A 22,686-nucleotide genomic window follows, 5' to 3' on the forward strand; every position below is an offset into this window, starting at 1 on the left:
TTCAGGATTCCATAAGCAACATTTTCATCATGTAATTTCGCATTTTGGTGAATTTAATTATGAAAATAGAAGTAATTTCATTTTTAGTAGTAATTTTGCAAATTTAGTTATTACTAAACTCAGGAAAGTCACCCATTTAATGGTGACAGGTGGGGGGCGGGTAGGACAGCGGGAGCTGGTGGCAATGCATCCGCATAGGCGGATGCTGCAGCGGGGGCGTCGTGTGTGGCGGCGATCGGCGGAGATCTTCAATCAAGGTGGAGGTTGCAAGATAGAGGATATCGGCATGGGACATTTCCGAGGATATTGGTGTGGGAACATTTTTTTAAAGGTACAGGTAAGTATTTCTGGGTAATCAAGATTATTAAAGGACTTTTTTTGCTGTTGTGTTTTTATTTCACGTAACCCTTTGTGGAAATGGGTAAGGGGTACTTCGTATCCCTATACTTCATTTCTCCTGGGAGGGGGGTGGGCATCTGGGGTCTTCTTCTTAAAGGGGATTCCCAGATGCCACCATGAACCCCCCCATGGAGTCATCACCTCCACCTCCTCCTGGAACACCAGAGGTGAGGAAGAGCCCCTTGTCTATGGATTGACTTGGCCTCTCCCCTGGAGCCCCCCCCCCCCCCTCATACCATGGACCATGTGGGCTGGTATAGCTCAGGGTGTGAAGCCCCAGTTGGCTGGGGCTCCGCATTCTGGCTATCCTAGCCTGCATGGGGACAAGGGGTTAAAGAGGCTCGGGAGGTGGGACCCCACATCATTTGTTTTAAACATTTTCCACTATCAGCACACCAAAAAATTAAATTTGTAAAAAAATATAAAAAATATTGTTTCTCACTATGTTTTTAACATATCCCGAAACATTGGTGTTGATAGGATGTACGGGGCCTTTGCTATTAACTGCTAAAGTTGGCGGAAATTGTTTCACTAAAAACTGTCATTTACCGCATTTAAATGTATACTTTTTTCCTTTGAAATTTTAAAATGGATTTTCTCAAAAACTTTAAGGTCTTTTTGAAAATATTGTTTCCCCTTGTTCCCCCTGTTCTACTTAACATATCTGGCACATTTGGTGTTTTTACCATGTAAGGGGGCTTTGCTATTAGCCGCTAAAATTGGCGGGAGATAATCACAAATTAATTTTTACCGTAATAATTCCGAATATTTGTAAGTATGGAATTTCTGTGGCCGATTTCCGTGGTCCAGAATTATTCATGGATTCAGATTCGGAAGTCGAATAGTGAAAAAGTGCCCATGAATCTTGGCTATTCCGTGATCACAGAAATGATCTGCCCATCACTGCCTGCAATATCTGTTAATGCAAAGGCCCCCGCACGTGCTGTTGCTTTAAATGTATCAGGATTCTCTACCTGTAGCCACTTCCAAGACAGGTGTTCTTTGTAAAGGTGCACTTAGCGGTGATGCATGCTGAGACACTTGGTTTTGGGCCTTGCAATATCTGATAATGTAAAGGTCCCTGCAAGTGCTGTCACTTTAAATGTATCAGGAGGCTCTGGACTGGAACACAATTTCGAGAATAGCCAAATTTCTGCGTTAAACACGAAATTCTGATTTGTTTCCATTATAAAAACAAAGCCAAAATTGTAACTTCGCGAATTACATAACATTTCACATGATCGTAATTAGGTCATTATGCTCATCACTAGTTTTTTTACCCACCGACCTACACTGTAGTTGGCTTTCAGATAGCCCACATTTGTGAGTATCACTCTATTGTATGGTATTAATAACTATGTTTATATGCTCAATGGTATGTTTGGGGTATTGGAGGAAAACAGTAAAAACTCACAGACAGCATACAGTATAAGCTCCATGCAGACAGAGTTTTGAGCAGGACTTACACCTAGGTCATCTTTAGCAATAAAATTTTTGAGACTTGCTAACCCTTCCCTAATCCACTTTTCAGCCCTAGAGTATGTGGGTGTTGCTTGGACAAAACAATAGGTGTTACCCTGACTTTCCTCTAAACATTTGTCTTTTTTTTTGTTTTTTTCTTTTCATGCTGGACTCTTTAAGGTATTTGTAAAGTCCAGAGTCGTGGAAAAGGTTGATGATGATGATGTTATCCATCCAGTCGTGTCCGATTCTTGGCGATTTTATGGGTTAGTTCTCTCCATGCTGTCCGATCTTGTACCATTTCCGCCAGTTGCCTTAAGCTCAATCCTGTGTCAGCTTTGATGGTATCAAGCCAACGCGTTCTCTGGCGGCCTTGTCTCCTTTTGCCACTGATCAGTCCGAGCATTAGGTCTTTCTCTAAGGAATTTGATCTCATCACGTGGTGGAAATATGTGAGTCTGAGTCTGGTGATCTTGCCTTCCAGTGACATGTCTGGTTTTATACGTTATAATTCTTCTTTGTTTGTCATCCTTGCTGTCCATGGAATGCGAAGCAACCATCGCCAGCACACCAAAGTCAAGGAAAAGGTTAGGGAACATTAAAAATATCTGTCAGGAATAGATTACTCTTAGTGAGAAACAAGATTTAATTGATATAATAATGCATTTATAAGGAAGAAAAATGTTTTGAGACATCGGCATATGCAATTAACATTTTCACCTCAGTTTTCTCCTAGGTGATATTTCCACAACTTGTAAATAAATTGTTCAATGTAACTCAATGTAGAGCATTTTGCTACATGCACACGATACATAATAGCAGGCAGGTAAACTAAAAATACAAAAACAAAAACAAACAACTTTATTATGATTTATCAAAGGAACACTTGTAAATACTGGACAACACAACAGTTACCATCTCAGCTCAGCTCGTCCATTACCGCGGCGGTGGATATCTCAGCCCCTGGTGGGTATTTGTTTACATTTTTTTTAAACATGCAGCTAACACTTTGCTAGCTGCGTGTTTAATTCGATCACCGCCGCTCGCCGCCGATCCGCCGCTACACGTCGCGAAAGAGGGCACCCCCCAGTCCCTCAGCGCAGTCTGGCCAATCACTGCCTGCTGCACTATGGGGTGGATCGGGACTCCCCCTGACGTCATGACGTCGATGGCGACGATGACGTCATTCCGATCATCGCCGTGGCGACGATCGGAATGACTAGCGCTAGGCTAGCTACACGATAAAAAACATAGGTTAAAAAAAACCACCCGCGGCCTAAAAAAATAGAACGCCAGGGTGGTTAAAGGACACCTGAAGTGAGAGGGATATGGAGGCTGCCATATTTATTTATTGATTTTTAAACAATTATTATTATTAGTCACTATTTATATTATTTGCCACTATTATTTGTCACTCACTGTCCCTTGGAGGAGCTCACAATCTAATCCATACTGTAGTCATATGTCTATTGTAGTCTAGGGCCAATTTAGAGGGAAGATCATGAATGTATCAGTATGTTTCTGGATGTAGGAAACCAGAGTGTCTGGAGGAAAAGGGAGGAAGGAGAAAAGGAAAATAAAAAAGAGTCATTGAGAAGTCTTCTTGAGCTCAGTCCATTGTAAAGTGTTGAATTTGTCAGCTGAAAAATGGAGAAAGCCTAACTATAAGTAACTAAAGATATGTTTGTGGCATTTAATGCATATCAAATATTTCTTTCCCTCAGAGAAGCAGAGGGTCCATGATGATGTCATCACTTCCTGTATATTAAAGGACACCTGAAATGAGATATGGAAGTTGATATATTTATTTCATTTTAAACAATACCAGTTGCCTGAAAGTCCTGCTGATCTTTCATGCATCAATCACGGCCGGATTTAGGTCAAGGCCTCCTAGGCCATGGCCTAGGGCAGTGTTCCCCAACCCTGTCCTCAAGGCCCACCAACAGTGCATGTTTTGCGGGAATCCAGAAGTAATAAAGCAGCTCTGCTGCCACACTAATTACCTCACCTGTGAATGTTTGTGGTTTTCTGCAAAACATGCACTGTTGGTGGCCCTTGAGGACAGGGTTGGGGAACTCTGGCCTTGGGCACCACAGGAGGAAGGGCACCAAAGCAGCAGACTAAACTGGTGCAGCATTTGCAAGCTTGCAAATGCTGCAATGCAGGGAGATCAGGTGAGCACCTGACTGCAGTACACTGCTGCTAGCCACCTGTGCAGCAGCCATCTTGCTCTCTGTGCCCGTTTGCATTGTGGCTATGGACTTGGACAGCATTGGAGATGGAAAGGAAGAGGAAGCTTTGGCACTGGAAACGAGTGGAGAAATGAGTGACACTGATGGATGCTGCAGTGTGAAGGCGAGCTGGCTACCTATACTTAAGGGGAGGGGGGGATTAAGAGAGTCATCTGGCTACCTATACTGGGGGGGGGAATCATCAGGCTACCTATACTGGGAGGTCATCAGGCTTCCTATACTGGAGGGAAGGCGGGAGGGGTCATCTCGCTACCTATACTGAAGGGGGCAGCTGGTGACAGTGGCCTAGGGCAGTAAAGAGTACAAATCCGGCCCTGGCATCCATAGGGTCTGAAACATACACATGAAACAAGCATCCAGGTAAAGCAGTCAGGCTTCAAGCAGAAACACCTGATCTGCTTGCTTGTTTAGGGTCTATGGCTATGAGGGTCCTTTCATGCTAAGCACATTGGTTTGTTTAATAGGGTAAAAATTTTGAAAATATGAGGACTTTATGCCGCACTGTATGGGTTGCACCATGGCAGTAGGCTGCGTTGCATATAGAGGGTGAAAGGAGCTTTAGAGACAGACGATTAGCAGGGCAGCTAGGCAACAGGCAGGGGCAGCATGGTGGCATAGTGGTTATCTCCCTACCTTGCAGTGCTGGGTCTCCAGTTTGTATCCCAACCACGGCAACATCTGCAAAGCGTTTGTATTTTCTGTGTGAGGCCTTATGTGGCCCATGTGTAAGGCCAAATGTTGGAGCAAATACCTGCCTGCGTGGGCACCTGTATGAATCTGGTCTAGTTAGTGACTGTGAAATTGCCCCCTAAAGGTCATCCTTTGGATTTCTACTTAGACTGGCTTGTTTGGAAACCTCCAATCGAAAGCTCTCAGCAGTTGCTGGGTGTGCACATTGAAGTTTGGTTCCCGTGAATTTTATTTAGGACCATGACCTTTCCATTTCATCAAGTATTGCACTTAATTGCTCTTTTTCTAGAAGTCTTCTCTTCTACCATGACTAGCGGGGTTGGGTCACACTTATGGTTAGGAAATGTGTCAAATCATGTAGGATTCAGGAATGGTAGAGGAAAACCTAGATGAATGTTACATTGTTTTGGCAAAGGCAGCCCATAAAAACACATGAGGGACTCTGAGCTTCACCACTCCACTGACCCAGCACTCTGCTTACCCCTGGCCATTGTGGCTGGGAAACGCAGAGTCCCATTTTCTGAATAAAATTCATTTTTCTACACGCGAGTCATCTCATGGTTTTTCGCTTTGGGTCCTGCTGGAGAAAAGAACTTTACAAATGTTTTGTTGCTGTTGATTTCATTGTTGTTTCCCAGTCCTAATTATCCCCATTGGGGTGTTATAAAATGTATGTTTCATCATAAAGTTTATTTTTTGGAGCAGAAACCATCTAGTACATACATGGCTGAGTGGGGATGGTTCTTTCCCACATGTGAATATCAGTTGCTTGTCAAAGGAACCCAAACGTATGAGTATTCACTTTTTGCCGTATTATTTTTACATTTGTGCTTATTCACCATAATGCACCAGACTGGGCTCCCGGTGTTCCTGTGTTTTCTTTCCATTACAACACCCAATGACCAACTGTGTGTATTTAACAAAAATACATTAATTTAAAAATGGATCACAAAGCTGTCTGAACTGTCCACAGCTGAATATGAATGATTTGATAGGATGTCAAAAGTCTTCAGAGCCTCATCTAGTTTGGCTCTGTGCTACACAGTACCAGGAGTTGTTTTTTTGTGTTTTTGTTCTGTATTTTTGTTATTATCCAGTTTGTTATATCCCCCACTAAAGGAAAGATAAAAAGAGGGCACACTTCCAAATTGCCTAGAAAAGACATGGCCATCATTTTCAATTTTTATTGTTTAATTTCTACCACGCTGAAGCTGTTGAGTAATGTGGTGGTAAAAAGAACTGTCTGTGTTTACACTGCTCTAAGCCCAGTGGAGTTAAATAAATTTTATTTAGATAAAAGGACTTATGTAATTTATCTAGGGAATAATTAGTGCAAAGGACCCGTTGGGAATTGGCAGGTGAAAATACATACATATATTAGGCTCCGGAGAATCCGTAAATTCGCACATTGAAAGCCAGAGTTTCTGAACTCAGCTACCCTCCATTTCTCTAAGGCCTTCTCTTTTATTCCACTGGAAATTACAGAAGCTCATCAACAAGGCTACCACCGAATCTGTATAATGAAATATAATTCTCTCCAAGAAAATTTACTTTAAAGCCATCAAGGGAAAAGTACAGTGAGGTAAATTTGCAAAATATTTGTTTTCTCGTTGTTATTATTATAAGCAATATGTGAAACTAAGGGGACAAATTGTCCAAAAACTTTACACTAGAACAAAGATGTCCTCTAGAACATTATATTTATTAAAGGATATGCAATGGAATTCTTTGATCTCATCGATGCTGATTCACAAAGCTTTTCTGTTGAATTATCTCACCCTACTTATTAACTCACAATTTGTCTCTCCTTCAATGACTTAACTCATATTTTATCTTTCCTTATCTAACTTATCTCATGCTTTATCTCACCTTATCTAACTTAAAGGTAACCTAAACTGAGAAGGATATGGATGTTGGCAGCAGTATTATCTGGATCTCACACCTGAAACAAGCATGCAGCTAATCCAGTCTGACTTCTGAGCACCTGATCTGCATGCTTGTTCAGGGGCTGTGGCTAAAAGTATTACAGTATACAGGACCAGCAAGAGAGTCAGGCAACTAGTATTATTTTAAAAGGAAAAACCCACATCATTCTCAGTTTAGGATCACTTTAAATCATGATTTATCTCTTCTTAATTGACTTATCTCATGTTTTATCTCTCATTATTTGACTTATAATTAATTGTATGTTTAGTATGGACAATTAATTGAACATTAGTAACAAAGAAAAGAGTCTCATTTTTTTATATTCAGTTCTATTGCTTTTTTTTCATAGCATTCTGTAAAATTGGCAGTTGTGAAACCACACTCTGTCTTTCCAGCTATAAAGCTAAACAGACATAATGACCCTTTAAACTTCCTTGCAGTACAACTTTATCCAAAGCTTTTGCTGTTTCTTGGCTTTTTAAAGAGACACTGAAGCGAAAAAAAATATATGATATAATGAATTGGTTGTGTACTATGAATAATTTCAGGTATATAGTGTTTTTTCTAACACTGCATCATTCTCTAATATGTGTAGATTACACAACACTCAGCATTCAAAATGATTCTTCCAGAGCAGTCTGTGAACTAATGACCTCTCCTCTGGCAGAGAAAAAGAAAGCTGTTTACTTACAGTTGAGATAATAAAAGTCAGAAAACAGCCCTCTCCATGACTTTGAAAGTCGTAGAGATTAATGGCTTTTTTGCATAGAGATAACAGCTGGAGTTTCTTAACTCTTCCTGTACTGGAAACAATTAGACTGATGTATCTGATCTTAATGTTTTATTTCTTAGCTGTACTACACATACAAATCATAATATCATCATTTGTTTTTCGCTTCAGTGTCTCTTTAAGTGCTTCAGAAAAAAGGACTGCAATTGCCCCAGTGAGTTATATAGCTCACAGAAGCTCTTTTGCACAGATAACATCTGAAGTTTGAAACAATATATTATTTTCTTTGCTAGGAATGTTCTATTTGTTAGCTGTACTACACATACAATGCATTATCTCATAAGTTTATTATTGCTTCAGGTTTGCTTTAACTCCTTATTTGTTTATCTCATGAACTATTTCTCCCTATTAGTTTAACTTATATATTAGCTCTCCTTAAAGAGAATCTGTATTGTTAAAATCGCACAAAAGTAAACATACCAGTGCGTTAGGGGACATCTCCTATTACCCTCTGTCACAATTTCGCCGCTCCCCGCCACATTAAAAGTGGTTAAAAACAGTTTTCAAAAGTTTGTTTATAAACAAACAAAATGGCCACCAAAACAGGAAGTAGGTTGATGTACAGCATGTCCACACATAGAAAATACATCCATACACAAGCAGGCTGTATACAGCCTTCCTTTTAAATCTCAAGAGATCATTTGTGTGTTTCTTTCCCCCCTGAGGGGGGAGTGCAAAGCAGAACCACAACACTGAAGAACTTGGCAGCCTTCCAGACACAGGCTGACAAGTCTGACAGGGGAAAGATACATTGATTTATTACAGAGACTGTGATAGTACAAAGTGCTGCAGTAAGCCAGAACACATTAGAATAGCTTTTGGAACTTGTAGGATGATAAAAAACAGGATGCAATTTTTGTTACGGAGTCTCTTTAAAGTTAAGGAAAAAAAAATGTAATCTTAAAGAGAATCTGTATTGTTAAAATCGCACAAAAGTACACATACCAGTGCGTTAGGGCAGTGTTTCTCAACATTTTATTGGTATGTACCCCTTTTAAAACCCTGTACTCCCCAAGTACCCTCTAGCATAGTAAACATTATCACAGGTACCCCTTGACAAATATATATTTAATCATAGTACATGATAATTGGTTGCAAACCATTTCCAAGCATTTACTATTGCTTTTAATTAGCTAAAATACTAATTTGGTGTTTAAATAAGATTTAGCATTTTCTAAAAAACTCTAAATTTGTTATTCTTGGTTAAGTATATCAAGCCTGAGTTCCCCCTGGAACCATCAGAAGTACCCCCTGGGGTACGCGTACCACACGTTGAGAGCCTAGGCGTTAGGGGACATCTCCTATTACCCTCTGACACAATTTCGCCGCTCCTCGCCGCATTAAAAGTGGTTAAAAACAGTTTTCAAAAGTTTGTTTATAAACAAACGAAATGGCCACCAAAACAGGAAGTAGGTTGATGTACAGTATGTCCACACATAGAAAATACATCCATACACAAGCAGGCTGTATACAGCATTCCTTTTGAATCTCAAGAGATCATTGTGTGTTTCTTTCCACTGAAGTTTCAGGCTGCTCTTTTCTTCCTGCAAACAGCTTTGCCCTTGTCTGTAATTCATCAGTATGTGAAAGCCCAGCCAGCTCAGAGGACGATTTATCCAGCTTGTAAAAGATAAGAGAGAAGAGAGAAGCTGCTCTAATCCTAAATAACACACAGGCAGTGTGCATAGGGGCCTGGAAGGGGGAGTTCATAGCAGAACCACAACACTGAAGAACTTGGCAGCCTTCCAGACACAGGCAGACAAGTCTGACAGGGGAAAGATACATTGATTTATTACAGAGACTGTCATAGTAGAAAGTGCTGCAGTAAGCCAGAACACATTAGAATAGCTTTTTGAACTTGTAGGTTGATAAAAAACAGGATGCAATTTTTGTTACGGAGTCTCTTTAAATGAACCCCACCTACTCTGTGGTCATATGTCTTGAGCAGCAGATGCTGACTGATCTACACATATTGATAGAAGATATCTGTTGTATTTGTGTCATATTTGCTGCATTGTATTTTATTTATTTAACACCCTATTTTTTTTCTAAGTAAGGGATGGAAGAGATGGAAGAAAAAAATGGTGTTATATATCTGTTGGTTTGGAAAAGCTGGAAATATTTGGCAAAAACAAGGAATTTCACAAAGTTAGCTGTGTAAGATAAATTTAGAAGCATATATTATTAAAAACATAGCACGTGTGACTGCTAACACTGACATTTTAAGTTTCACTTTGATCTGATATGATATGAATAAGGGGAGAAAATATATGCTGCCTAATGTGGGACAATCTTTGAAAGAATTCAACCTGGCTTTTTTGGATTTCGCAGGTTGTTGTTATTATTATTATTATTATTATTATTGAACTGTAATAGTTGCTTGTTGAAATGTTAATTACTTAGCCATAATAGTTGTTTCAAGATTTGCTTATTTATAGGCGATATATTAGTCTAGACTACAATATACTCTGTTGTACGAAACTGATGCATAATTTATTGTGTATCTTGTCTCTTTACCACTTTTACTGAGATTTCATTATTGGATTATGTATTATTGCATTATGTATGTATGTACTATGTGGTATGTTCTTGCCATTCTGCTAATAAACATGTTTAAAAGAAAAATTCTGAACAACAGTTATTACTTAAAACATGTCTATACAATTCCCCCGAAACCCATCTTCAAATCTCCTGCTGGTGCTTACCACTGATCCACAAAACTGACCAATGGGAATTCTCCTGAATAATGCAGAGTGTAGACCAATAGGGAGGTTTAAGGACTAAATAGGAAACGGGGAGTAGAAATATGACCCCTTCCCCGTTGCTACATGCTGGGGACCTGACACTCACCTGAGATCTACACACCAATGCATGGCAGCTTTGTTCCCCTCTGCAGCTATGCTGACCTATCTGCTCCTCACCACTCTTCTTTATACTCTAAAACAGGAGCCCCAGAAAAAAAGCAAGTTCAAAAAACTCCATTAGTCCACTAAGTGAAATGAAAATGATAACCTGGGAGAAAGCTCATGAGTGAAAGCAGTGAAGAAGAGATATATTGTGAGTTAATAAGTAAAAGAAGATAATTCCTGAACAGGGATGGTTGGAAAATTCCAATTTCAGATTCCGCAGAAACGCTGCTGATTACAAAAAATGCCGATTACTGGTACTGAGGATTTTTGATTTCTGAAATATAAATTCCAATTACCTATTTCCGAGGAAAGGGTTTTTTTTCGTATTTTTTTTTTTTTAAATAATGTTAGTTCATTGTACACTTCCTAGTATTGGACCAATCAGAGAATGTAATCGAAATACCATGGGCATTTTAGGTCAATCACAAGATTTAGAAATGCTCGGTCTTTTGATTGGCCTAAAATTAGCACGGTGATCTGATTTTCTTGGATGAATTCTGCAATCTCTGATTGGTCCAATGCTTCTGAGTTCTGTTACTGGGTTAAAATTCCAGAGTTGCTGTAATGTGGTATTTCCATGGAAATCTGATTTCCGATACAGATTTCCGATTATGACTGCGGTAAGCTCAATTTTGTGGTATGTGAATGAGCATCCCTATTCCTGAATTAAAAGTGTAACTGTCAGAGTGGCATGCAAGTGTCGGCTGTTACCCCCCCCCCCCCCCCCCTACTCCCGGGCATAAGAATGTGCGGTGCGGTATTTCCCCATCAGACTGGAGCGGCATACCGGCGTCAGATATGTTCCTTCTTGTTCTCGGTATATGCAGAGTGCGCGCAGCAGAGCTTTCACTTACCGATCCATACCACTGGGACTCCTCGTTAGCTTGCATGTCACGTCTCTTTCCTATGATGCCCTGTACTAGCATATGTAATGAGAAGCGCCAGTACAGGGCGTCATAGGAAAGAGCATGGGAGTAGGGGGGGGGGGGATCACAGCTGACACTTGCATGCCGCTCTGGTGTGGCTGGTGGAGAGTAAAGGAATTTCAGCTGCAAACTGAGGAGTGGCCACTCAGGGGAGGTGGGCACAGGGTCTCTTCATATGCCGGGGGGCAGTACAAGCTGTCACTTGCATGCTGCTCTGGTCTGGTGGTGGGGGGGTTAGTGTAGCTTTGGTAAGCGCAGCTATGTACCACTATGCACTCTGTGGGACTCTTCCCCTGCTGCCAGGCTAAGACTTCACTGCTACCAACTCTACTGCTCTACTAAATTATATGTTCATTGTGATATTGTGACGCATTAGTCTGTGACATACACCTGCTATCTGTGTGTGGAACTGCAGGGCTCTGTTTAGAAAAGCATGTGAGTCGCCACATAGTTTTAGCATTATGTAGACAGAGACCACACAGGCTGCAAACCTTCATCAATCACATCACGTCTCAGCTGTGTTGCACTAAAGTACACGGCTGGAGTAGGTATGCCTAGTCCTATGTGCCTGGTAATTAGTAATCAAGATTAAGACTAATGGGGTTCCCCTTCTGCAACAGAAGAATTGGTAAAATGAGTAGAAACAGACAGAGAAGGGTCACCAATCACAACTTTCAGCCACCCAAGCAACCCTCAGGCTACCTTTTTCCTACTTCCAGCTTATACTCGGGTCAATCATTTTTTTCCTTATTAGATAAAGATTGAGGGTCGGCTTATGCTCGGGTCGGCTTATACTCGAGTATATACGGTATGTGTTTTTTTTTTCTGAGATAATATGGCTGTCTGACAGCTCCTTATTAAGCTTTGTCTAATATGCAAGTAAAGGATTATTTGACTGTCGTCTTGTTAGGAAATGACCAGACTAATCTATTTGAGAACTCATTTTTTTTTTAATTGTTAAATAGCAAAATTAAAGTAAATAAGTATAAAATAGCATTACAGTATATTTCATTATTATCATGGCATCATTTTCTTTACTCTTCTGTAGAGCAAGATATGAATACAACAGGCATTAGTGAAATAATACTTCTTGGATTTGAATTCCAGCAAGACTTCAAATATTTAATTTTCTTTTTGTTCCTAGTAATCTACATGGTCACCACAGCTGGAAATGTTATGATTATTCTGCTGGTATCAACCAGTTACCGACTTCAATTGCCAATGTACTTCTTTCTTGGACACTTGTCCTTCTCGGATGTTTTGCTTATTTCAAATATTGTTCCCATCCTGCTCCATGTGACATTACTGGGAGGTGGCATTTTGTCTCTTACGGCTTGCATTACCCAGTTTTTCTTGTATGGAGCTTCTACAACCACAGGGTGTCTTCTACTGACTGTCATGTCCTATGACCGCTACCTGGCCATATGCAACCCTTTGCACTATTCTACAATTATGGACCACAAAATGTGTATTTATTTGGTGACATTCTCTTGGTCTCTAGGATTTACTGTAACACTTTTCACCATTTTCCTTATGCAAACCTTGTGGTTCTGTGGACCCAATGTCATTGATCATTTTTTCTGTGATCTTGGTCCCCTTTTGGAGTTGTCTTGTTCAGATGTGTCATTAGTTAACTACGTAGTTTTTATGTTCTCCAGCATCTTGACTATCATACCATTTCTATTCATCATGATCACATATCTCTTCATATCGTTGACCATATTGAAGATCACTTCAGCTACGGAGAGACAGAAGACCTTCTCGACGTGTAGCTCTCACCTGGCTGTAGTGTGTACTTGTTATGGGGCACTCTTTGCCATGTATCTAGTGCCTTCAGGAGATCAGTCTACAAGCGTGAACAAAGTGATATCTCTCATGTACACGGTGGTGACTCCATTCGTAAATCCCATAATATACAGCTTGAGGAACCAAGAAATAAAATCTGTCATGTGGAAGTACCTATCTGTGTTCAATCTATCTCCAAAAAAATCAATCTAGAAAGATTGACCTTAAGGGTATTATGATGTCTTTCACCATTATTTATTTATTTTTCTTTTTTTTAGTTACTTGTGTTATCATGATTAGTCCAGGACAAATTATCTGACTGCTGTTGTTCGAATTTGGGATTTCTTATTCACAAACCCAGATAATACTGTTCAAGCTGAGTTCCACGTCAGCTTCACCTGACTCTGTTTCCTTCTTCTGGCTTGGAAGGAGGAAGTCATGTGAAGTATGACGTGGAACTCAGCTCCGTGGCCCTTCCAACAAGTAATGGTACAGAAGTGCTTTGGACGGCATTATCCAGATTTCAAAATAAGGAAACCAGAATTTGAACAACAACACTATGAATGGCATTCAGTGTTACTTATAATCCGTGACTACAGACAGTCCCCTACTTTCAAACCACTCAAGTTACACCTTTTCATGCATACAAATAAAGCTATCTTCATGTACATATAAAGTGGGTTGCAAAAGTATTCGGCCCCCTTGAAGTTTTCCACATTTTGTCATATTACTGCCACAAACATGAATCAATTTTTATTGGAATTCCAAATGAAAGACCAACACAAAGGGCCATATGCAATTCACTTTTTCACCTGAGTTATCTCCTAGGAGATAATTTTCATTTTCTCTTTAAGCTAACTTTTCAGCATTTTACAATTGAAAAAGTACCCAAATGTTGGTGAAATAGTACTATCAAATTCATATTGAGTATTTTCTTGCTTGCTGGGGGCTTAAAAGGCATTTTATGAGAAGTTGTGAAAATATCACCTTGGAGAAAACTCAGGTGAAAAAGGGAATTGCATATGGGCCAAAGTGATGTACACATGAGAAGTGGAACAAAAATCATACATGATTCCAAACATTTTTTTACAAATAAATAACTGCAAAGTGGTGTGTGCATAATTATTCGGCTACTTTGATCTGAGTGCAGTCATTTGCCTATAGACATTGCCTGATGAGTGCTAATGACTAAATAGAGTGCACCTGTGTGTAATCTAATGTCAGTACAAATACAGCTGCTCTGTGAGGGCCTCAGAGGTTGTCTAAGAGAATATTGGGAGCAACAACACCGTGAAGTCCAAATAACACACAAGACAGGTCAGGGATCAAGTTATTGAGAAATTGAAAGCAAGCTTAGGCTGCAAAAAGATTTCCAAAGCCTTGAACATCCCACGGAGCACTGTTCAAGCGATCATTCAGAAATGGAAGGAGTATGGCATAACTGTAAACCTACCAAGACAAGGCCATCCCCCTAAACTCACAGGCCGAAAAAGGAGAGCGCTGATCAGAAATGCAGTCAAGAGGCCCATGGTGACTCTGGACGAGCTGCAGAGATCTACAGCTTAGGTGGGAGACTCTGTCCAGAGGACAACTATTAGTTATGCACTGTGCAAAGTTGGCCTTTATGGAAGAGTGGCAAGAAGAAAGGCATTGTTAACAGAAAGCATGAGAAGTCCCGTTTGCAGTTTGCCACAAGCCATGTGGGGGACACAGCAACCATGTGGAAGAAGGTTCTCTGGACAGATGAGACCAAAATGGAACTTTTTGGTCAAAATGCAAAACGCTATGTGTGGCGAAAAACTAACACTGCACATCATTCTGAACACACCATCCCTACTGTCAAATATGGTGGTGGCAGCAGTATGCTCGGGGGGTGAATCTCTTCAGCAGGGACAGGGAAGCTGGTCAGAGTTGATGGGAAGATGGATGGAGCCAAATACAGGGCAAACTTGAAAGAAAACCTCTTGGAGACTGCAAAAGACTTGAGACTGGGGCGGAGGTTCACCTTCCAGCAGGACAATAACCCTAAACGTAAAGCCAGGGCAACAATGGAATGGTTTAAAACAAAACATATCTATGTGTTAAAATGGCCCAGTCAAAGTCCAGATCTAAATCCAATCGAGAATCTGTGGCAAGATCTGGAAACTGCTGTTCACAAACGCTGTCCATCTAATCTGACTGAGCTGGAGCTGTTTTGCAAAGAAGAATGGACAAGGATTTCAGTCTCTAGATGGGCAAAGCTGGTAGAGACATACCCTAAAAGACTGGCAGCTGTAATTGCAGCAAAAGGTGGTTCTACAAAGTATTGACTCAGGGGGCAGAATAATTACGCACCCCTTACTTTGCAGTTATTTATTTGTAAAAAATGTTTGGAATGATGTATGATTTCCGTTCCACTTCTCACGTGTACACCACTTTGTATTGGTCTTTCATGTGGAATTCCAATAAAATTGATGCATGTTTGTGGCAGTAATATGACAAAATGTGGAAAACTTCAAGGGGGACGAATACTTTTGCAACCCACTGTACAATACTCGTTTTGTTATTATATATATTTGTTGTTAACTATCACAATATCGTATGTTGCAAAGAACTGAAAACAAATTAAAATTACATTGATAAAAAAATATTTATAATATATTTCAGATGTCTGAAAATAAATAATGTATCTACATTTCACTGTGTATTACACACAGCTGAGCTTACAAATAAAATAAACTTACAAACAATTTCCTGGAATAGAACCTGTTTGTAAGTAATGGACCACCTATATATGCGGATTAAAAATAAAAATGCTGGTCTGTCACAATGTGGTGTGGTCTAATCCATATGGTGTACCCAAAACATTAGTCTGTAGAATGTTGTGTATGTGAATGTGTGAGATAATTATCGCTGTTGGAAATAACTTATGCTTTTGGGGGGAGTAGAACTGGATATGCTTAAAATTCTTAATAAGCAAGTCAGAACCTATAAAAGATAATTTAAAGTGGATCCGAGATAAACTTTTATTCATTGCATAATTGTGTTCATGTCATATAGTTTATAGGCGGATATCTGGGATACTGGGTTCGGATATTCGATTTGGATTCCAACATTTCAAACTCGGATATCCGATTCGGATTGGATATCTGGGTATCCGGATCCGAATTCAATCCGGATTTTGAAAAGGGGTATCCAAGCAGCACTGTATTTCAGCCACTAGCAATAGCTGGCGGCCGAATTAAAGGGACTCCGAGCAGTGCAGAAACTATGGAAAGATGCATATCATTTTAAAGCTTTCTTTCTCCTCTTTCCAATGATATATAAACCACCACCCTACGTCTTTTAGTTTTCGCTATTTTCGCGATTGAAATTGCCGCGGCCGCAATTTCGATCGCGAAAATAGAGAAAACTAAAAGGTGTAGGGCAACGATTCAGTCGTCCTCAGAAAGAGGAGAAAGAGAGCTTTAAAATGATATCCATCAAGCCATAGTTATATTGTATTACACAGGACGACACTTTCCCCAGTGTCAGCAGCTCCATTCTGCTGAGTGCAGTGCTGACTTTGACAAAAAGTCGCCCTGTGTAATACAATATAACTATGGAAAGATGGATATCATTTTAAAGCTCTCTTTCTCCTCTTTCTGACGACACCTAAATTGTTGCCCTACGCCTTTTAGTTTTCTCTATTTTCGCGATCGAAATCGCAGCTGCGGCAATTTCAATCGCGAAAATAGCGAAAACTAAAAGGCGTAGGGTGGCGGTTTATATATCATTGGAAAGAGGAGAAAGAGAGCTTTAAAATGATGTGCATCTTTCCATAGTTTCTGCACTGCTCGGAGTCCCTTTAAGTATTTTCCCCTGAGTCCGTGGCGGCCTAGAGGGGGAATAGTAATTAACGGTGCCGGGACTTTTGCAGAAGCAGGGTAAGCCATTTTTCGTCTGTGCCCAAATTTCCCAGCCCTGTTTTTGCATGTATTCAAGGTGCATAGCTGATGTTAAAAAATATGCAACAAAGAGTGGTGCTGGACTGGTTTGTTCACACCAGTAAATGTATTTATTAAAAAATGGATTAAAATCTATATAACAAATCTGCATCAAAAAGATATATAATTGGACCACAGAAATGCTATTCCTATGAATGAACAGTGGATGTAGCACACTGTAATTGCATAAATTACAGACACATCAACATCACTTTCACGTGCACCATACATACGTATACCTGAGAGTGATGTTGATATGTCTGTAATTTATGCAATTATAGTGTTGCTACATCCACTGTACATACAGAGGAATATCATTTCTGTGGTCCAATTATACATCTTTTTGATGCAGTCTTTTTTATATAGATTTTGATCAATTTTTTTAATATCTACATTTATTAGGCTCCCTGCACACTACAAATCTGTTTTGCGATTCCGATTCCATTTCCGATTCTGCTTTTCAATTCCGATTTTCCCTGAATACATTCAACAGAAAAACGGATCAAAAAATGCAGCATGCAGTAAAGATTAAAAATCGGAATCGGATGTAAAAACCGATTTAAAAGCGGAATCGGAATCACATGCAGTGTGCAGGGAGTCTTAGAGTGAAACAGTCCAGCACCACTCTGTGTTGCATATTTGTTTTGTTTTGGAGGGGATTAAGGGGATATCCAGAGCTGTACAGAGGGTCCTTAAGTGGGGGGTTCTCATATTTTTTTTAAAAGTGCCCCCCCCCCCCCCCCCCCCCATGCACAGTGGTACCTACAAGTGGTGGCGGACCTTCCACCCCAGCCACCTTGCCCTGCAGTGACATGTGACCTTCATCCCCCCGGCTCTCAAACTGTCGCAAACCATACCCCTGAGCCCCTCCGCTTGACACATACATTCAGTCACGGAAGCGCTGGCTGCATTCAATGGTGTGGAGTCAGTCGGACCTGTCACCGGTGGCCACACATTCCCCCTCCTCATTTCTGGCTAGGGGGTACTGGTTGTCATGTGGGTGGTGAATGCAGATGCTGGGTGCATGGGTGTACAGGGTGTCATGTGGGTTATGGCTATGGGTGGGTATCAAGTGTCATGTGGGTGTTGATTGCAAGTACAGTGCCATGTGAGATCTGGGTGCAGGAACTGGATGTCATGTGGGTGCTGGGTGTGACATGGGTGCAAATACTTGGTGGCATGCCTGTTCTGGGTGCTGGCTATGGTTGGGCATTGAGTGCCACGTGAGTTTTAAAGAGAGTCTGAAGCGAGAATAAATCTCGCTTCAGACCTCAGAGTTAGCAGGGGCATGTGTGCCCCTGCTAAACTGCCGCTATCCTGCGGCTTAACGGGGGTCCCTAACCCCCCAAATCCCCTCCGTAATGCGGGGGAGCGCTTCCTGGTTGGGGCAGGGCTTACCGCCGCAGCCCTGCCCCACGCGCGTCTGTCAGCGCGTATCTCCGCCTCTCCCCTGCCCATCTCAGTCTTCCTTCCTGAGAGAGGCGGGGGAGAGGCGGTGATGCGCCGCTGATAGACGCGACTGGAGGCAGGGCTGCAGCCGTTAGCCCTGCCTCCAAGAGCGACCAAGTCTGCGACCAAGTGTCGCAGTGGGGGGTTTGGGGGTCAAGGGATCCCCGTTTAGCAGCGCTATTGCGGTGGTTTAGCAGGGGCACACGTGCCCTTGCTAACTATGAGCTCTGAAGCGAGATTTATTCTCGCTTCGGAGTCTCTTTAAATGCAGGTACTTTGGATGCGGGTACTGGTTAAGTGGGTGCTTGGTGCAGATAGTGGGTGCCATGTGGAAGCTGTATGCAGGTATGAGTGCTGGATGCAATGTTAGTCCAGGCTTTTCTAAGCGAAACAGCTGTCAGGCCTCCTCCTCACCCCCACTGTATACCCCGCTGTGTCTACAACCTAGGATTAAAGGTACACTTTCATTGCTTCAGTGCCTCGTTTTTTCCTCTTCATCCCATACATCATTGTCTGTTCCCGGGAGCACGCTGCGAGATGAAGTACGTGATCCAGGTTAACCCTTGACCTCCCTACCCGCAACTAGTGCCAGTCTGTCTCTTTCTTTATTGATGCAATATTTTGATTGTTCTGTGCACAGATGCAAGAGGTAGAGGAACCAACTGTTGAAGCCCCAAGCACGTCTGTGGACACTGTTGCTGAGCTCAAACGCCTCCAAGCTGGTAGGTCAGATTGGGAAACATTCTTCACTGACACAGCGAGCGGGTCCATCTCCACATCCAGCAAAACAGTGGGGGTGAAGGTTATTGAGCAAGATCTCAATCACTTGTCAGACAAAGAGGTCAAACTGTTCTGGACAGTAGCCACCCTTAAACGCTACGAATCTAAGGAAATTGCATCTAGAGGCTTTCGGAACTATAGAGAAGCAAGCGAATATAGAAACGACACTGAGTTCATGAAAGAGTGGGATGAGGAACATTTACAACATGCTCTAAGGCTACAATCCATTGTCCTAAGGAGAACGGAATGAGAGTACAACAGCACTGTGGCTGAAATCACCAAGTGTAAACAAGAATTTTTGAAGCTCACATCTGCCGATCAATTAAAAAAGGTCGAGGAAAAGATAGAGAACTGATTAGTCCCCATACAGGACGACATCAAACAGAGGAAATTGGGAAAATTTAGACGAGACCGTCAGGATTTTAAGGAAGGTAAAGTGTTCGTCTGGGGGCAACCGATTAAACGGCATAGGGCAAGAAGGAGAAAACCAACATCTGAAACCAAAGGCTATTGGACCACCGAGTCCGGAAGTGACTCAAGCCCAGAAGAGGCCCCAGATAGACCTAAGCCAAAAGCAAAACCCCAACCAAGGGTCAAGCCGAAGTCTGCATTGAAACCCCCCCCCCCCAAAAAAAAAAAGATGTGTAGAAGTCCCATTAGACGAGCCATCAGAAGAGGACGAGGTGGAAGAGCAAAGTTCCACCAGAACCCCGAACAAAAGGGTTACTTGGGGGAGGGGGACCTATGGGAGGGGCAAACGCAAGAGGCGATAGAATATCTCCAAAAGGTTGAACATGATCAGAACCTTCAAATTATCAATATCTCTGGAATACAGCTACCAACGGGCAGTGAATCACTCCTCCAAAAAGGCCTCAACTACTCCCTTACCTGTAGCTTTAACAAATTTGACTTTGAGGTAGATTGGTATAAAACCATACGCAGATTAAACATTGCATTGTGGCATGATACAAAAGGTGAGGCACCCACTGAAGAGATACGCCTGAATAGCCACACGACCATAAGTAGCCTGGGATTTTTTGTCCAGGACTTAAACAACAGTCAAGACCAGGAAGCCCTCACTAATCTTCAACAACTATGGACTGAGAGCAACCCAGACATGGACATACAAATGGATACAATAGTGATACCCAACGAAGAATTTCGCCCCTGTAAATCGATTAACCCTCCTCTTATGTTAGCTTTCTGTTACTATCCATGATGTTAACGGGTCGGTTTTGACCCGTGTCTTAAATCAGCCATAAAATACCCTCTGAACAAATATTTATCATCCAATTTGTTTCTTACCTCTTGGTTACCTTGTTAGGCTTCTTTATCCTTGAAAAGATTGGTTTTATTATTTTTGGTGTGACCCCTTTAACCTTTCTTTTGATAGCATACTTCTCATTTTCAAATTTAAAAAATGGTAAAATAAACCTAAATAGAATATTATAAGTAAATAAAAGGTTGTTATGTCACCAGAATGTTGCTGAGGAGTATTTGAACACATCTCTTAAATTTTTTTTTATATTTTTATTTTTATTTTAATAACATTAACTATAATAACATTGATGGTGTTAGGGTCAATTTTGACCCATATATATTTACTTCAAGAATATAGCCAAAAGTCTTTTTTTTTTTTACATAAAACATTCATAAACAATGAAAAGCAAGTAATACTACAAAATGTAGACTTGCAAGGTCAAACAAACAACACACAATCAAGCAAGGCAAACCAATAGAAATCAAGTACTAGTTTCAAAGCATCTTTGTGCAAGAACTTGCATGTGTTTGTGTGGCTGTTTTTAGATGCATGTGTGGCAAAAGCTGACACTTTTAGCATGTTCTTTGCAGATATATTTTTTACAGTGGAAGCATAACGTGTGTGTCTTTCTGTCCTTATTGCTGGGGCAGACATGACACCTCTTTCTTTTAGAATCAGATGGCATCACTGGAGTTGTGGCTGTGCTGGTTGATGTTGTGGCAAGGCTAGATGATGATGAGGATGCTGGCACTGATTCTCTTTGTGTTGTTGATGGTGTGGATGGAGTGCTTGATGAACTCTACATCTGTCTGATCATGGCTGCAGCGATTGGATCTTGAGACACCCGTTTCCTTTGCTCAACGTGTGCCTTGACAAGGGAACTTCCTAGCTCCTCGAGAAATATTCTCCGCTTGTTATTCTTTTTTGTGTTCCAACCTGGGTGGATGTGGGTCCATAACACAAATGCATTGTATGCAGACACGTCTAGGATGTTATAAAACACAACCATCGGCCATCTCCTGGTCATTCGCTGACAAGTATAGGTAGCAGTCAGCTTGTCCAGGTTGTCCACTCCCCCTTTGTTTTTATTGTAATCCAGGATAATTGTGGGCTTTTTGTCACTTCTTGATGACACAGCTGCATCTTTGTGAAAAGTGGACATAAGTATCACATTTTTTTTTTTGGACAATATGAAACAACAGTGGTGGTGTCTGTAAAAGCAAATTTTGAAGAAAGTGGAGCTCTGTCCTTCACTTGCAAAATTTCAGTGTGCAGCTCAGGTTTATTTTTTTTTTTTTATTGTGCCTACCATGGTAAGTTTCCTCCTGAGAAGTTCTTGTCCAAGGTCATAGCTGGTAAAAAAAATTGTCACATGTGATATTGTAACCCTGCAGTCCAGTAGTCATATCAAGGACTACACGTTGTCCTTGTTTTTTCTCAGGGATGCCACTTTCGGGTTTGCCGGTGTAAATCTGTAGGTTCCATGCATAGGTTGTTTTTGCATCACAGGCTGCCCAGATTTTTATGCCGTATTTGCCTGGCTTACTAGGCATATACTGCCAGAAGGGGCAATTTCCACGGAAAGGGATCAAACGTTCATCTACTGTTACCTGAGGCCCAGGGTGAAACATTAGTGGAAGGAGCTGAACCCATTTCTCCCAGACATCCCTTATGGGAGCAAGCTTGTCAGATTTTGCTCTAGTATCTCTGTTTTGGCACTTATTAGTGTTCTATAATCCTATATCATAACTGGGTCAGAATTGACCCTAACACCATAAACGTCATAATTTTCACCACAGTATTTTCTAATTTAGTGAAAAGGATTATTTTTCTATTACATTGTTTAAATAGAGGTTCCTGACAAAGTAAAAAAATATTGATGCAATAAACACATTTATGTGATACTTATAGACATTCAAAACCTGAAAACGGGTCAGTTCTGACCCTAACATAAGAGGAGGGTTAAGGAGTTCAGATCTATACCGGGGTCACCGGTGGACATTTTCAACCGGAAAGTACTGCAGGACATCCAGGCCCTAATATATCCAGAGGTCAATCCCAATATAACAAAGGAAGAAAAGACTGCCTTAGAG

General features: G+C 41.1%; 1 protein-coding gene across 1 annotated transcript; it reads left to right on the plus strand.

The window, feature by feature from the left end:
* The first annotated feature begins 417 nt into the window (after window positions 1–417).
* LOC137561947 (olfactory receptor 5J3-like) lies at window positions 418–21,432 on the plus strand. The gene is made up of 4 exons (XM_068273292.1): window positions 418–421; window positions 12,402–13,297; window positions 19,193–19,274; window positions 21,266–21,432. The coding sequence occupies exons 1-4, from the start codon at window positions 418–420 to the stop codon at window positions 21,430–21,432; spliced, it is 1,149 nt and encodes a 382-aa protein (XP_068129393.1).
* The last annotated feature ends 1,254 nt before the right edge of the window (window positions 21,433–22,686 follow it).

This window comes from Hyperolius riggenbachi, chromosome 3, assembly GCF_040937935.1.
Source record: "Hyperolius riggenbachi isolate aHypRig1 chromosome 3, aHypRig1.pri, whole genome shotgun sequence".
NCBI classification, from domain to species: Eukaryota; Metazoa; Chordata; class Amphibia; order Anura; family Hyperoliidae; genus Hyperolius; species Hyperolius riggenbachi.

What these genes read in the sequence shown, in the direction of transcription:
- LOC137561947 (XM_068273292.1), top strand. An exon ending in GGAACCAAGAAATAAAATCT is followed by an intron (nt 13,298 to 19,192) that starts GTCATGTGGAAG and finishes TTCTGTGCACAG; the next exon opens with ATGCAAGAGGTAGAGGAACC. An exon ending in GCTCAAACGCCTCCAAGCTG is followed by an intron (nt 19,275 to 21,265) that starts GTAGGTCAGATT and finishes TCTTTCTTTTAG; the next exon opens with AATCAGATGGCATCACTGGA.